This window comes from Fusarium verticillioides, chromosome 1 (assembly GCF_000149555.1).
Source record: "Fusarium verticillioides 7600 chromosome 1, whole genome shotgun sequence".
NCBI classification, from domain to species: Eukaryota; Fungi; Ascomycota; class Sordariomycetes; order Hypocreales; family Nectriaceae; genus Fusarium; species Fusarium verticillioides.
In genome coordinates, this window is record NC_031675.1 from 5981929 (window position 1) to 5997868 (window position 15940).

The window sequence follows — 15940 nt, forward strand, 5'->3', positions numbered from 1 at the left end:
ACGGCCAGGTTAAAATGTCTCGCACCCATCCGAAAACAGTGGGGACATCATGTTTCATGCCATAACGGGATCGGAATTATGCGACGACCGAGCCGACCGTTATCTGAGCGTTATCCGGTATCGATAAGCTCAGAAACTCATGATGGTTCAACATCATGCATTAGGGATATTGTCTAGTTCACGCCGGTACACGTCAACCTTCACATTAAACAATGAATTAAATTCTCAATTAAAACTGATCAACTAAATTGATTATCATTATTTCTTACCCCAGATCACATTTTCAGCAGGCTATCTCATGTTCCAGAGCAACCTTGACGTTTCATAGCAACATACAGGGTAGTCTCGTGAGGATCTGACTACGGAGTCCACTGATCGTGCCGCGATCTTGAAGATAAGAGTATGTCTCTGGCTTCCAAACTCTGATTCTCCAACGTTTTGCAAGTCCTTATGCTAATATGACTCGTCTCGTTGGCCAGTTCACGATTGAGCGGGGTAAGATTGTGCATAATATCAATTAGCTAGATTTCATCTGTCTTGGAGAAAACTCCGTCTCTTCTAGTAAGTGTAGCGGAAGTTGGGATTCTGCCAATCCGTCTTGTCGCTCCTTTCGGCCTCCAGCCCGATATCAGTGTCGTCATGAGCCTTGCCATATTGCTTGTTGCGCCTCCTGTTCTCCATACCGCAGAGAACATAGTACGCCAAACCAGTGGCGGCCATCAAGGCAAATGCGAAAAGCATAGAGCCGATGCCCAGGGCGTACGTGGGTGCCTGTCTATCAAGGAAAAATTGAGGCCCGACGATATTGCCAACAGCTAGGAATCTTTAGTTAGCGGGCGGTATCGACGCGAGTTATAAGTGAAATGGTACATACCGTATACGATCGCGATGGAGATGCCCATAAAACTCTTCTTTGTTGCGCCAGCAGTGTTGGACGACGAGAGACTGAGCAGGAAGACCCAAGGGACGTTGTAGAAGCCCATGAGGTAGACTCCTGCCAAAGACGCGTCGCGTTGGGTCGCAACATCGAGTGAGTGGACCATAACCGCTCCAACAAGACCCATCAGCGCACCAAAGATCCAGAAGATGCATCGAAGGTTCGGAATGAAGAACGCGATAGCTGTCAGAATAGCCTGGCTGATCATGGCAACCGCTGCCTGAGGAGTCGCCATTAAGACAGTCTTGGTCTTGCTGAAACCATAGCCGGCGATGATGAGAGGGTTGAAGTTTGTGATGCCCGCGTTGGCGAGTGCATAGCCAAAGACGCCGAGCCAGATGCAGTAACACTTGGGGTCCCGGAGAGCCTCAAAGATCTGGGCAGTTTGGAATTTCTAGAGCTATGTGAGCCGCAGTTTGTCTGATCGGGAATGTGTCAGTGACCAACCTTCTTTGACTCGATACCAGTTTGGTTGGGTGCAAGTCGAATCATGGCAAGTTTCTTCTCTTCCTCCGTGAAGAACCATGCCTTGGAGGGAGTATCGGGAAGACCGAAGAAGACAAGAGCTCCGGCGAGGATGGTGCAAGATCCATAGATGAGGAAGATGTACTACAATCTATTATCAGCACTTGGAAATCGTATAAGAGGGAATCGACAGACCTTCCAAGTGGATAGCGATCCATTAATCTGTCCAATCGCATAAGACAGAATACCCCCAAACACACCAGCGAAAGTATTATACCAGAACGCTGTTCTCAAAGGCTGCTCATTTCTCAGATACCACATCGAGTTGATGATCATCATACAAGGTAACACAGCAGCTTCAAAAACACCGAGAAGGAATCTGATAGTCGCCAGTCCTGCAAAGTTATGGCAAAGAGCCATGAAGCATAGAGCAATACCCCATAGAGTGAGGCAGCCACCGACGTATTTGCCGATAGGTATCTTGGTCATTAGCCACAAATTGGGAAATTCCATGGCGAGGTAACCGAAGTAGAAGATGCTGCTGAGCCAACTGTACTCTTGGGGCTTGAGATGAGCATCTTCTTTGATGCCGAAAATGGCAGCATATCCCAAAGCGTTCTATGGAGAGTCAGTCATCAGTCAGCTGCGATTGTTTCGCTGAAGCATACCTTGTCCAAGAAGGCGAGTGTCATAGACAGAACAGCAAGTGGCATGACGACCAGATCTGTCTTGAGGAGGAGTCGCTTTGACTGCGCCTTGGTCAATTCCAGGACCTCATCTTGGACATGATCAGAGGCAACGGATCGAGCCATATCCTTAGCCGCGCCCTCGCCAGTTGTTGATCTAAGTGACATGATGCAAAGATATCGCAGCGAAACACCAAAGATCGAGGGTGTCGTCTCGACATCAGAGTGTTACATGACCCTACCTTTATGAATTCCCAAGTCAAAACTGCTACAAAGTTAGTCTACCACTTCCTCGGGTTTAGCGGGGCCAAATTTCGCTGCAACGGGGAGTTTATCGCTGTAGTTTCTCAGGCTTCGGTGTACAACGAGACGCTCGGTCACCACCGAGCTCACTACTCGGACGCTACCGAGGGGACTTTACTGCTTTGAGGAGTTCTAGCCTATCACACCGCCTTGTTATCTGGGGCTGGGGATGATAACGAACGAACCAGATTGAATGCCGATGACGATTGGGGAGCCTTGCGATCACGTCAAGTTACAGTGGGTAGTTGGCCGATGTTGATAACAGACCTGCGTATGAAACGGTCGTCAGGAGAGAAAAGTCTGCATCAGGCGGCAGAAATAATTTCATAAAAGACTATACTAAATTGATTCTAAAGTTGTAATGAAGTATCCTAAGCTGAACAAACTCTTATCGCCTTGTATTGAAGTCCGAGGCGCGAGTGCCAAGTGAGCAGATGATCCAAGCCTTATCGGACTATCACCTCGTTTGCGCGAGTCAGCTCGGTCACGACCGAATTTGCCGTCCGGTGGACACCGAGCAACAACCTCCACAGTCCGAAGATCCAATATCAACCGTATTAAAATTCCCGGAAATATAATATTTGGCTGAATTGAACCATTCCACCTTGATATCACGAAATCACGACTCCATATACGATACCCAGTCGAGAGCAAAAATGACAAACACCAACCAGGGAAGCCATGGAGGTTCGACGCATAGCTCCGTGCCAAATGTGAAGAATGCTTCCATCAAGGTAATTTCTCTCATGCAATCTGCACATGATTTACTGAAGGAAAAATAGGTTGGAATTCGTGATGGTGTTACTGGCGAGTTCACTTTGGTACCCCGAGCAGAGGCTGTAGTTTCAGTATTTGACTCAAATTTTCTCATTGGTGATGGCATTTGGGTAAGCTCTGGTTGGCGAAAAGTTACGACACCATGGCTGACACCAGTGAAGGAAGGTATCCGTGCAAACAAGAGCCGGGTTCAGTTTGCCAAAGAACACATAAACCGCCTATTCCAGTCAGCAAAAGCCATGTACATGGACCTCGGCCTGTCCAAAGGAGATCTTCTCGACCTCATCCACGAAACGCTTGATGCGAATGACATGGGTGACGATGAACATGTTCACATCCGCCTTGTCGTTAGTCGTGGTCTGAAGGCTACACCCTACCAAAACCCCAAAGTTAACATCGGCCTTCCTCTTATCGTCATCATTCCCGAGTCCAAGGCTGTTGATCCCGACTCCAAGTCAAGAGGCTTGAGACTTGCGACAACATGGGTCCGCCGTGGCCCGCCTGACGTTAAGGACGAGCAGTGGAATCATATCTCAAAAGCAACGGATGTTCAAGCTTGCATTCACGCTAATGTGATGAACGTTGACGAAGCACTGATGCTTGACCTACGGGGTTTCGTCAAGACATGCAACTCAGTCAACTTCTTTATCGTTAGGGGTGATGAAGTCTGGGCGCCTACCAAGGATAACCAGATGCAAGGGATTACCCGCCAAAAGACCATTGATGTTTGCCGAGCGAATGGCATCACTGTTCGAGAGCTCGACTTTACTCTCACCGAGGCATATGGCGCAGATGAGGCTTTCTGTACAGGGACTTTCCCCTCACAGATCCATGTCACCGAGATTGATGGCCGAGTGATCGGTGATGGCAAGAGAGGTCCCGTCACAGAAAGGATACAGCAACTGTACTCGGAGCTTGTGAGGAAAGACGTGGAGAGGTTCGAGAGAGGAGATCAAGGCGGAAGTGGGTAGTCCACGAGATTGTCGTTTCTGAAGTCAAAACTATAGCTGTAATATTACTGACACGACTATTATTAATCCTTGATCACTTCAAAGACAGTCTTTCCCAACCCGCCTTTTCCGTTGTATGACTGATCGCAAGCTTCGCGGACTGCCTTGATATCTCTCATGTCGACCTTGGCACCAACAATTGGCTTCACCTTTCCACTCTCCACATAGCCTGTAAGCTTATCCAGATCCTCTTGGTTTGGATCCAAGAAGTGATACATATATGTGACGCCCCATCGCCAAGCCCGGAGTCTGCGTATCGCGTCCGCTGCATCAAGAAATACTCGTCCGGCGAATGGGATCCGAGGGTTATCTGGACGCCGCATTACGCTTGATGCCTGAAGAGTTGAGGCAGATGGAGTTGTTGATATTGAGACGATCATGCCGGTTGAGGGGACCATAAGGGAGAGGAATTCCATGGCTTGCCCGGTAGTGTCGAAGCAAAAGTCAACGGACTTTGGGGGAATGGCTTCTGAGATCTTCTCCTTGGTGTAATCGATGACTGTGATACTAGTTAGACCACTACTGGGTGTTTGATGTCAGAACTTACTCTGATCCACTGTGCCCTCGCCAAGAAGCTCTGATACTTTTGGGATTTTTGCGGTCGAGACTGTAGTGATAACCTTTCCGGCATGGAATACGTTCTTGGCCAACTGACAGGCGATGGCTCCTGTTCCACTCACTGCCAACAAGCATCAATATTTGTGTCGATGATAGAAGTGATGTATGACTTACAGCCCGCAGGGATAAACACTGTCTTGCCCTCTAGTGAGCCCTTGTACTGCCCGAGAACCTGCAAGGCTGTGACTCCAGCCAGTGGCAATGATGCAGCGTCGGCAAAGGAGAGACTCTTAGGTTTCAAAGATACATAGTGATCTGGGCACTTTGCAAATTCACTCCAGGCACCTGTTGCATGATGTCAGTAGTCAGTCTGACCTCTCACGAACCATGCTAGCATACCTCTCCCGACTTCTGGCAACCTTGTATAGACTTCATCGCCAACTTTCAGTCTTGCCACACCTTTTCCGACTTCCACGACGACGCCAGCCGCGTCATATCCAATCTTATATGGGAATCTTGATAGCGGTGTTATCAGCCTGCGTCGTTTCACCCTCAATTGAGGTAACTTACTCTTCCTTTATCGCCATTTTGAAGACACCAGCAGCCTTCTTGACATCGACTGGATTGATGCTCGCTGCATGGACTTTGATGAGTACATCTTTATCCTCAGTGATAGTTGGCTTCGATACTGTCGAAAGTTCATAGCCGCTCGGGCTAGTATAGCTGGGCGCCGTGATGGATAGCATCTCTGTTGCCATGATTGCTGATATTTGCTTCAGGCAACGAAATAGGATATGTATCTAGGATATACTTCTTTTGAGAAGAGCTCGGAGATATTATACAGATAAGTCATCTGAAAATTTCATTGAAGGTCAACTCTCGCCACTCATGATTGGTAAGGAAAACTAACTGTTTTCGTCTACAGGTGAGATCTCAGGCCTCGGCTGAATCCACTAGCATGATTTCGGGGCGGGAATTGACATCTCGCTCCAACTCCGGTGGAGAAAATTTTCATCTGTAGCGCTAACACTTGGGACAATTAATGAGCCGTCGGGCAAAATTCACTCCGCCAGCACCAATTCTATTAACAGCGCTTCAAGGACCAAATGTTTCTTGTCCAAACAGTCCTCAGCACTTGGAGTAAGAATCGAATTGGAATTAATCATCTAGTATTCCATTATTCGTCTTGTACAACGCCTGAAAACAATAGTCTAACTGTCTGAGTGATTCAACCAAACAATCTATCAGCATTATTCTTCAATTGACCTTCCTCGCTAGACCCAACTTCGTCGGCATATCTCGAGAAGCTCCCAATAACAATATTTGGAACATGATCGTCACAGTGCTTGGTGTCGACAATATCGCTAATCAGAGTGTTAGCTATACCTTGGGAGTTGATGTAATGGCAGTACTTACTAGCTCTCCGTCTCTACCTCTCTCACGCACTTGTTATCCAGATATTTCAGCCGGCCAGTCCCCTCGGTATCACTACCGAATTGAACAAATTGAAACATCAGTGTCGAAGATGGTTGCCCGCACTTAATAAGGTAGTCAATAGCCCGCTTGATGGAAAACTTGACCGGATCGGCACCAGGCTCCCAGACTCCATCAGTGTAGATATAGATGCTCGTGGGTTTGACCTTTCTTCCAACAAGCACCCGGTCGAGTATTGTATCCAGACAACCCCTCATGTTACAGGTGCCATCGACGGTTGGCATTTTGGCGATTGCTTTCTCGATCTGAGAGCTAGTTTTGCATATCCGTGGCTTCTTGGCGACTTCCGAGGCAGCGTAGAGCTCCATGCCGTCCTCGTCGACAGCCTTTGCAACGTAACTGATGACCCTCGCCGTCTTAATCACGTCTGACTTATACTGTTCCATCGATCTGAAGTTATCTATAAGCATGATCTAAAAACTCGGGATTAGTCAAGTGTTACATGTTGACAGTTGGATTCATACCTGGTCCCTGCCTCTCGCCACCGCGATCTTGATACGTGCCTCTTCCATACCAGGCAGCTTCATTATCTCCTTGGCCTTATCTGATCTCATCCCGATTGAACTGGTAAAGGAAGAGTGGGAAGACTTTTCAATTATTCGGTACACTTCATTCACTGTAACCTTCGTGACTGCCAACGGAGATTTCGGTGTCTGCACTTGGAGTTGAGCGTTGTTGATTGGCGGGGACATAAGCTGAGTGACTGAGAGCGTTGGTGATGAAGGTCCCACAGTGGCGTAATCGAGAGAGGTCCTAGGGGAAGCACAGAACTGATTTACCTCTTGGTGAACTGGCAACCGATCATGGCCTGCCTGGGGAAGGCTTGGCAGGGACGGGTTAGGCACAGTCCGTCGTCTGTTTGGAGATGTATGGCACGCCTGCATAGGCCGGATATTAACAACCGTCTGCCCATTATCGAGTGAGACTTCTGTCATGTTTTTGATCTTCTTTTCTGCTCGCATCCTGATATTCATCGCTGGCAGTCTCTCATGCTCATCGGTGAGCATGTAGTCCAGTATGATCTCGCTCATGTAAGGCGAGATATTATCATTGCCTCTTTTGTTTTGAAGCGCCAACTTGTGAGACTCCTCAACAGCAGCGAGGCGTTCCATCCCATCGTGGAAGCAAGCATCGTGATCACGTTCCTTTAAGTGACGTTGGGAAGAAATCTCTGCCCTTCTTCGGAGGCGATATTGCTCGCGAGCTGGCTCACCAGAAATCGACCAGACAAGGACATCGCTGAACACGGCGCCCAGGGCCCAGATGTCTGCCGTTGGTGGTAGATCAGTTCGGACAGTGTCTTGAACTGAGAAGTTGGCGAAACTCTCGGGAGAAACTAGACTTATGGTTAGCCTTGTCACCAGGTGCTTGACAACACGTACTGTACATCCTATTGCCCCTATTCTCTGTTGCCAACTTTCCACCTGAAGTCGAGATTCTGCCAATCTCAGCCAATCCAAAGTCTGTGAGCTTGAACTTTACGTCAAACCGAGAGTCTTTGTCTTTTTCAGGGAAAACTAAGATATTCGCTGGCTGTATGTCTTGATGGACCCTACAAGACGTCAGTATATGACTGTCCCCATTCTCTGTGACCTCCACTCACCCTGCAAGGAACCAGACTGGAGCTCCATCCGGTCGGTAGAGATCGTGCAGAACGTGCAGGGCATCGAGAAGCTTGAGCAGCCTACTCCACAGTAATCGGAACTCGTTCGGGCGGGCAGGTATAGGCGTGTTCTTGAAGAAGTCCTTGAGGGATCCTCCAGCTGCATATTCGAGGACTATGACGTACTTTCTCTCTCCCTGGAATGAGAAGGAAGCAAGGTGCTTGGTGATATACTTGTTGTTCTTAGTGCGGAGTTTAAGATAAACATCCGTCTCGGCATTGTAGAGGTCCTCTGCCCCAGTACCCTCGTACACCTTGAAGACAACAGGCTGATCTTCTGATGCTGTTAGACTCTCTCCAGAATGTACTTGTACCTCCCATAAGGTGGCTGTATTCCGACCGCCACGCTTCTGTGTGAGTTGCTTCTGATATGTAACAGGTAAAATGGTTTTGGGATGCACAGCCCGACTGAGTATTTTGTTTTGAGGGAAAAACAGAGGTATGAACATCCACTGCTCACGTAGGAATTCATTCGCCCACTGGCAAGTCGGTGGGAAGCAACCTTCGTCGAAAGGTATCCGGTGATCATCTAGGCCTTTCATATCATTACACAACCACGAAATCTCTTGTGGCCGGCCAATGTGAGTCAGGATAGAGAATACACGAGGGAAGTCGCTGATGATCATATCTGGACTTGATGCCACTGGAGGCTGTTGAGAGTTCAAGATAATATCGACACGTCGTTCTGTCCAGTAGCTGTCCAATGCCGAGGGTATAACGTAGAAGACCTTCTCACCATTGCCATTGAGACCCTCGCGTAGGTTCTCTGAAATGTGTCGGTGGAAGTGATCCACGGTGCTCATAGGGGTTCTGACTGTGTGTGTGCCTTCTGATAATGGCTGGTCATCTCGCATAGCTATATGCTGGTGTGAAAGAATCGAGGGATGACGTTGATCTATATCAGGACTATCCAGTAGTGGCAAAATACCATCTAATGACGGCTGGTAGTGTTTGAGTTTGTTCGCGGCGTACTGCTTGACCTGTATGGCATCTAGTCGATCTCGAGGCTCAACAAGCATGCAGTCGAGAATAACATCGCTGATAGCCGGTGGTATGAAGTCGCCATTCCTCCAACACTCTAAGGCATTATTATGAGCCTCGTCAATAGCTTTAAGCCTTTTTTCGCCATCGTGAAAACAACAATCATAACCCGGGCTGCAGAATTGTTGAGTTTCCGAGATCTCTGCCCTTCGTTGAAGGCGGTATTTCTCTTGGCCCCGTAAGCCAGTCATCGTCCATACTAGAAAGTCACTAAACAAAGCCCCCAATGACCAAATATCGGTCAAGCGGGATATTGCTGCATCGCTATGACCATTGACCACGAAATTGAACACCTCAGGAGAGACTAGGATCATCAGTCAAACAATGGACTCAGTCAAAGGCTGTCTTAGGTGACTTACCATAGATCCTGTTCTGTCTGCTTCCGAGCCTAAGCTTCATATCTGAGGCTGACATGGCTGCATTAGGGGCCATTCCAAAGCCTTTGAACTTAAACTGAACGTCAAACCGGGATGTTCCTTTGCCCCTAGGGAAGACTAAGATGTTTCCTGGGTGTATCTCTTGATGTAACCTGGAACGTGTCAATAACTAGGGATGAAGTAGTTAGGTTTACTGGGAAGGTGTCACATACCCCACAAAGGTTGGAGACCTTGAATTCTGTTGGTAGATGGCGTTTAATACCTCTAAGGCCCCACTAAGACTGAGCATAGGCTTCCATAACAGCAAAAGGTCTTCGGTAGTGGTGGGGGGTAAATTTGACTCAAGGTATTCTGTGAGGGAACCCCCTTCTGCGTATTCCAGAACGATGATAAATCTGTGTGCCTCGGGGAAGTAGAAACTGGCGAGACACTTTGTGATGAAATCTGTTGAAAGCTTTCGGAGCTTCAGATAGGCATCTGTCTCGGCGTTGTACCGCACCTCTCCACTATGACCTTCGTAGACTTTGAAAATTGCACGTTCGCCCTTTTCCTGTTAGATGTCATTCGCGTTTGGCTAGGAAGAGTTACTCACCATTATGTGATATGAATCACAGCCAGAGTCGAAGTTAACCTTGCGCAATATTGGTCTATCGGGCCCTGTGCGATGTTCTTTGATATACTCGCCATAAGCCACAGGTAAGATAACTCTCAAGTCTAGTGCCAGCTGATGGCAGGATTCATCGGTAAATTCGACAGGACAGAACATCCACTGGTGCTTCAGAAACGAGGTAGTCCAGTCACTCGTGTTCTCGAAGATGCTCTCATCAAATGGAAGGCGGTCGTCGTCCATATTCGTTGTATGGTTACGGAAAACCCATGAAAGTTTGTCGCAGAAGCCACCGTAGACGAAAGTGGAGAATATCCTGAGGTACCTTTCGGCAATCAATTGAACATTTTCAGTAATGGGAATGACAGAAGAGTTCAGAATCTGGCTGATACGATCCTCTGTCCAATACTTCTGTAGAATCGAAAAGGGAATATATGAAACAACTTGATCTTTGCCATTGACCCCCATAATCGAAACCCGGTCCATTTCGCTGCGAAAATGAGAAGTCAGAATGTTATATGAGAAGTTAGGCGACAAGCGTTCGTTATGAATCCACGGTTGGGCCGTTTTGGACTTATTATCGTCGTCTGCCAATGGGATATCGATTGACGCAAATTGGTCCTCTTTTACGCCAGTATGCGTATCCCAAAGGTTGAGTCCTTCACATGCAACAAATCGAAGATGACAGGTAAAGTGTTCGTAAAAGTCTTCAGATACTATGGTAGGGTCATCGACTCTCCCGTAGGACTTGCAAAGTGGGCAATCCCCTTTGTTGATAGGATCGAACGTCTTACATTCGACAGTCAGCTTGCTCAATTCAAAAGAATTCATTGACAAGCAGTGGGGCGTTGTCTTTCCTTCTGTCAAATGACGAATGAATTCCTTCTCGGAGGTGAAAATTGTTTCTCCTGAGGCCGTTTCACAGTATGGGCACGCCCACCTTGCCCGGTGAACATACCGCGGCCACTCCGTGTTATGCACTACATCCATATGAGATCTCCAGTCAGTTATGGTTGGAAAGAATAAATGAAGGTGTTCGCAATCTTCAGAAACGCAAATATAGGGTTGTATATCGTGATCCACATGTTTCCTGCCAATGGTTAGCTGCGCTCATGTCATTCTTTCTTTAGAACACACATCCAAGCCTCTTGATTCTCAATAGTGGCCTTGTCTAGCAGAGTCGAACAAAGCACGCAGTACACTTCCTCATCACTGTTTTCAGAAGTCAGGCCATTCGGGTAGGGGTATAGAGGTCGTACAGTTTCCGAATCGGCACTTGTATCCCCTTGTTCAGCGTTACCATGTGCCTCTGTAACTTTGTCATTGAGAAGTCTCCGAGAACTATGGCGTGAATGCACAGGAGCTTGTGCAATGTGGTAGACGGGCGGATTGCTCAATACGGATTCAACCTTCAGGTTCCCTGAAGCATTTGTGTCAACGCCCACAGAAGGAGATGACGAGTTACTAAAGTAGTTTTTCTGGCGGTTGTGCTTCTTCCTTTTATGGAGATGCTGTCTGATACGGGTTGAAGGCTCCTTGAATAATATGCCAAAAACACCAGTGAAATTCTTTGGGTCTTTGTATCGCGGGATGTCTAAAAGTGATGATGTGCTACTCGAACACGAGAAAACACTCGAGGCTGTCTGTGGTCGTCGTAGATTCCCTTCACTGATGTATCGCTCCCCTGATACCTGTGGGAGCTTTTTCCAGTATAGTAAACGACGTGTGCGATGCATAACGGATCTTGACAACTGTAGTTGAAGTGACGTTGGGGCATCAGGAAAGTTCTTTTGGATGAACTCAATGATGATTATGCCAAAACCATCCAAAGGTTGCATCCCCATGAGCCTATGCATATCTTGCGCCTCATTGAATGCCCGCTGATTCTGAATAATAGCAGCTAGGCGGTGAAGACGATTCAATGCACCCTCAATACCATAAACAGGGCCTTTTTGATAATCAGCGCGGATTTTATCATGCTCGGAAATCACTATACGGTTGGGTCAGTCTGTGAATCTACTTCGGTACTGGGAACAAACCAAGCTTAAGGTTCCGCTGTAGTACTCGGAGCATAAGCAAAATCAGATTGATTGTTTCGGGAGAATGCCGCAGACGGGTATCAAGGCAATGCTGTTTATCAGCGTAAACACCGAGAAAGCTGGCCCATAAGAGGAACCTGTGCTCAGCTCTCTGGATGTGAGTGCTGAAAGTTATGCTACTCATGACTTCTTTACTGAAGAGATTTTGGCATTCTGTTGCGACTGTGCGGATATCTTTTCTGGACTCCGTGACCCTGTCATCATTTTCAGATTGAATATCAAGCACCATCGTAATGTTCCTGCAACCACAAGCATACAAGCACCTAGCTCAACTCCTGAGAGACAAGAACTTTGTTGTTGATAGTTATGCTGACGGTATCATGTGCAGGTTTCAAGTCTTGTGGTAAGTGGTATGTGTCTACCCCGCCCACCCTTCTGCCTGAGACTTCTGCCTGAGACTTCTGCCTGAGATGAATCGATAAGGCATACCAAACTGAACAATGACAAATAATGATTACGTGGCATTAATTACGTGGCATGATCTTAGATGCAGGTTGTCACTCGCAGTCACATCGGCGGGTAAATGGACAAATAGAATGTACAGCCACAGTTACACAGCACATACATTCGGACAATCCCGACCAATCAGCTTCTATTTCCGGCTTCAGAAAAGGGGCAGGGTTGAGAAGAACCCCGCCTCAGCCGCAAAATCAGAATGTGTGATGAGTTCCGGTGGTTGGTATCTACCTTATCCTTGAGAAGAAAACTTCCAAGCTACAACCTCCACAAATATCTTTCAGAGTGAAACAGCAGGATGACCTCAGTTCCAGAGCGTCTCAGCTACCTTTCTGAGATGCACTTGCTGTTTACTAATCTTCTATATGGAGAGAAATCCGACTCAGATTCTGTAATATCTGAGGCAATATCAAACGACGAACAGAATGATAGGGATTTTTTCACGTTTGAAAGGGCAATTGCAGCTGTATCAGGAGCCTGCGCGAATATCAGAGATATTGACGACATCGAAAACAAGAGCGAAGACAATGACTTGAAACTTCAACATGCACTTGAAGACCACCTCGGAGCATTTAGCGCCCGGGTATGTGGTCATCTGTGAAGCTTACAGAGACTCCAGTGCACGCTAACAGTCTCAAATAGTTGCCCATCCTCAATGAAGCTAATGCGGAAGACTTGCCATCTCCTTGTAGCAAATATGATGACTCAATTCATAAGATACATCAATATGGCGAGTCTATACTCACAACGGGTTCTCTTAGTCGCGAAGTGCGTAATGGACTTCTTCCAAAGTCAGAGTCACAATGGAGGGAGGGAGTCATCGGCTTCACTGAGGTGAATGAGATGGTAGAGAAGAGAGTACACAAAAGGCACTTCGAGCAACTTGGAGGAAATACTAGCAAAGTATTCAAAGCTTTCATGGGGGCAGAGCACATAGATCTGCCCTTGGACAATTTGTTTTACCACTTGGTAAGCGGAACATGCCAGCATCAAGACCACGGAGCATGGCTTAAGCTTTCTGGATGGGAGAATATCCAAGAAAAGAGTGTGTTCCACATGCTTCTTTCTCCTTGTGAGACTGCCAAAGGATGCGAAGCTTTTCAATGCTATACATCGTGCACTCTGGAAAGGTAAGCTTCTGCCAGAAATTCAAAAAGACTTTATAAAGTTTTCATACCATTCAGACAAATGCTTATGCTTCTGTCCTAGACATGATGCTAAGAGCCACGGTGGAGACCTGAATATTTGCGAAGAAACACAGGAAGCCCAAGTTCTGAACACTCCCCTTTGGCTATCATTCAACCGTACCAATATGTGGTTAGCCAGCACCAAAGGCCTCGAAGCAATCAGCCGCGCAAAGAGAGAGAACAGAGGCCATATTCCGCTAGAACAGTTAATGCAACAGAGGCAACTGAAGACCTCAGACATACATATGGAAGTAAATAAGTTCCATTTGGCTTATCGGTTGGTGTGCTCTCTACGCCACCTTTATCTCGGTTCCTGGATCCAACAAGATTTGACCTTGAAGAGCATCTTTGTTATGAACGATACAAGTGCAAACGTTGAAGATATATTGGCTGAGCCTTATATCAATTGTTTGTTGCAGACCATTCCCAGAGACACGAATACTGTTATCAAAGACTTCAATTCTGGAAGACGAATGTTTTCAAGATTCTTCCTGTCGCTCGCCCAAGTCCTTATCGATATCTTCAAGGGCGAGATCGGGCGGTATGATTATGGGAGCGATCTCAAGTCATGGTACGATGCTCTCTGTGAAGAGGCAGAAGTACTTCTGAAGGACGACTTGGTCAAACATTATCGAAGGGCTGTATATAGCAGTCTTTTATTTTTCAAGCATTATCGTGTTGGGGTGGAGAAAACCGAAAAGACTGAATTAGGGGCCCGGCGGGTGATCCTGGAGCACATCGTTGCTCCACTTAGAACGAACCTTGACATTTGGGAAGCGCAGGTTTCGCAGTGTGGAAAGGCTCCTGCACGCAACGATAATCATGGTGCTCACAGGGCACTAGATCATCGACCAGTCCTGCCCACGTTCACGTTGTTTTCTGATGAAGACGACAGAAATGAGATGCTGTAAGTAACTTGATCTCTTGAGCTATATGATGCTTACGATTCTCCAGAGAGTCCACTCGGCTTCGAATCCCATCTGAACATGACTTTTCCACACGCATGGCTAGATTTGTCGAAAGGTACATACTCAGAGTGCCCGGAGCCAATATCCCAGCAGGTCTCCGTCATAAAAGAGTCAGGGTTGTTATCATTGACACAGGATTTTGTCCCAACGATGACCCGTTTTTCATCAACGCTAGAAAGAGAGTTCGTAATTGTCGAAGCTTTATTGGCGAGGAGGATGATTGGGAAGACATACACGGTCACGGAACACATGTCGCCAGATTGGTGCTGCGCCACGCCCCAGAATGCGAAGTATATGTTGCCAAGATCTCCGACACGCGCTATTTTTCGGAAGATCAAGTCGGGCGGCTTGCCGAGGTATGTGTTTCTCCAGATACAACAAATAACTACTAACGTGTCACTCATGCAAGGCACTTGAATGGGCAGGTGAGCAAGCTGACATCATCAATCTGTCTTTCGGTCTTGGGCAGCAATGCCCCTCTTTACAGTTGGAACGAGTACTGGACAAGCTTGTGTTGAATCGCAAGCTGATATTTGCAGCTGCATCCAACTCGGGTGGCAACAGATCTAGGCCCTGGCCAGCTAACCATCCAGGTGTCTTTTGCATTCACGCAACTAACGAACGCGCTGTACCGAATCTGAACATGAATCCAGTAGCCAAGTCCTCTGTGGACAACTTTGCGACCCTCGGCGAGAACATCCAGTCATATTGGCAGGGTGAAGAGCGCTGTATCTCAGGCACCTCCTTCGCTACTCCAATAGCAGCGGCGATGGCGGCGAACATATTGGAGTTTGTTCGGAGAAATCTTCGTGTTGACGAAGCCTACGCTCTCCAGGCCTATGGGCCAATGCGGAGACTATTCCGTTACAAAATGACGGACAATGGTGAGACTAATGGGGCATATCATTGTATCAAACCCTGGAGTGACCAGCTATGGGGAAGTGGGGCCAATAATGAGCATGTGGCTAGAGTCTTCAGTGAGTTTCTCATACACTGGACCTAGAAAAAGCCCAAAGACAAATTGCTAGCGCCACAATACGAATGGCACCGAATAAACAAGAATACTATGTCTACTGCCAAATTTGAGAGAATCACGGTGGAGTTACAAATGTGGGGGACACGTGTTGCGTCAATTGCACATGCTGACATCTGCGGTGCATATTCAGTCATTAATCCTCCTGACCGAGATTCACCCCGTCATTGGATCGCAAGACCTGCTCCTTTGGGACATGAGATAACGCCAATGTGGCAAGCCTGAGAAGATGCAGGTGTGAACAGAGGCTATTGGCCGAAAATATGCATCTTCTTATGC

The 15940-nt window shown here is 47.3% G+C and overlaps 5 protein-coding genes across 5 annotated transcripts; 2 read left to right on the forward strand and 3 right to left on the reverse strand.

Moving 5' to 3' along the window:
• Positions 1-503: 503 nt before the first annotated feature.
• FVEG_00091 (hypothetical protein) lies at positions 504-2256 on the reverse strand (the record flags this gene model as incomplete). The annotated part of the gene is made up of 5 exons (XM_018886524.1): positions 504-815; positions 875-1331; positions 1385-1546; positions 1598-2020; positions 2071-2256. 5 exons carry the CDS (start codon positions 2254-2256, stop codon positions 559-561), a joined length of 1485 nt encoding a protein of 494 aa, XP_018742093.1. The 3' UTR covers positions 504-558.
• Positions 2257-3047: 791 nt separating this feature from the next.
• FVEG_00090 (branched-chain amino acid aminotransferase) lies at positions 3048-4219 on the forward strand (the record flags this gene model as incomplete). The annotated part of the gene is made up of 3 exons (XM_018886523.1): positions 3048-3125; positions 3174-3278; positions 3330-4219. The coding sequence occupies 3 exons, from the start codon at positions 3048-3050 to the stop codon at positions 4137-4139; spliced, it is 993 nt and encodes a 330-aa protein (XP_018742092.1). The 3' UTR covers positions 4140-4219.
• FVEG_00089 (hypothetical protein) lies at positions 4131-5631 on the reverse strand. The gene is made up of 5 exons (XM_018886522.1): positions 5307-5631; positions 5136-5251; positions 4911-5081; positions 4726-4857; positions 4131-4677 (listed from the first exon to the last, which is right to left on the reverse strand). Exons 1-5 carry the CDS (start codon positions 5492-5494, stop codon positions 4202-4204), a joined length of 1083 nt encoding a protein of 360 aa, XP_018742091.1. The 5' UTR covers positions 5495-5631; the 3' UTR covers positions 4131-4201.
• Positions 5632-5964: 333 nt separating this feature from the next.
• On the reverse strand, positions 5965-10404 carry FVEG_00088 (serine/threonine protein kinase; the record flags this gene model as incomplete). Its single annotated transcript, XM_018886521.1, has 8 exons — positions 5965-6100; positions 6153-6643; positions 6695-7566; positions 7613-7782; positions 7834-9238; positions 9294-9463; positions 9524-9855; positions 9904-10404. 8 exons carry the CDS (start codon positions 10402-10404, stop codon positions 5965-5967), a joined length of 4077 nt encoding a protein of 1358 aa, XP_018742090.1.
• A 2367-nt stretch (positions 10405-12771) lies between these two features.
• FVEG_14583 (hypothetical protein) lies at positions 12772-15631 on the forward strand (the record flags this gene model as incomplete). The annotated part of the gene is made up of 5 exons (XM_018903517.1): positions 12772-13056; positions 13116-13603; positions 13683-14567; positions 14615-14984; positions 15038-15631. The coding sequence occupies 5 exons, from the start codon at positions 12772-12774 to the stop codon at positions 15629-15631; spliced, it is 2622 nt and encodes an 873-aa protein (XP_018742089.1).
• Between the last annotated feature and the right edge of the window lie 309 nt (positions 15632-15940).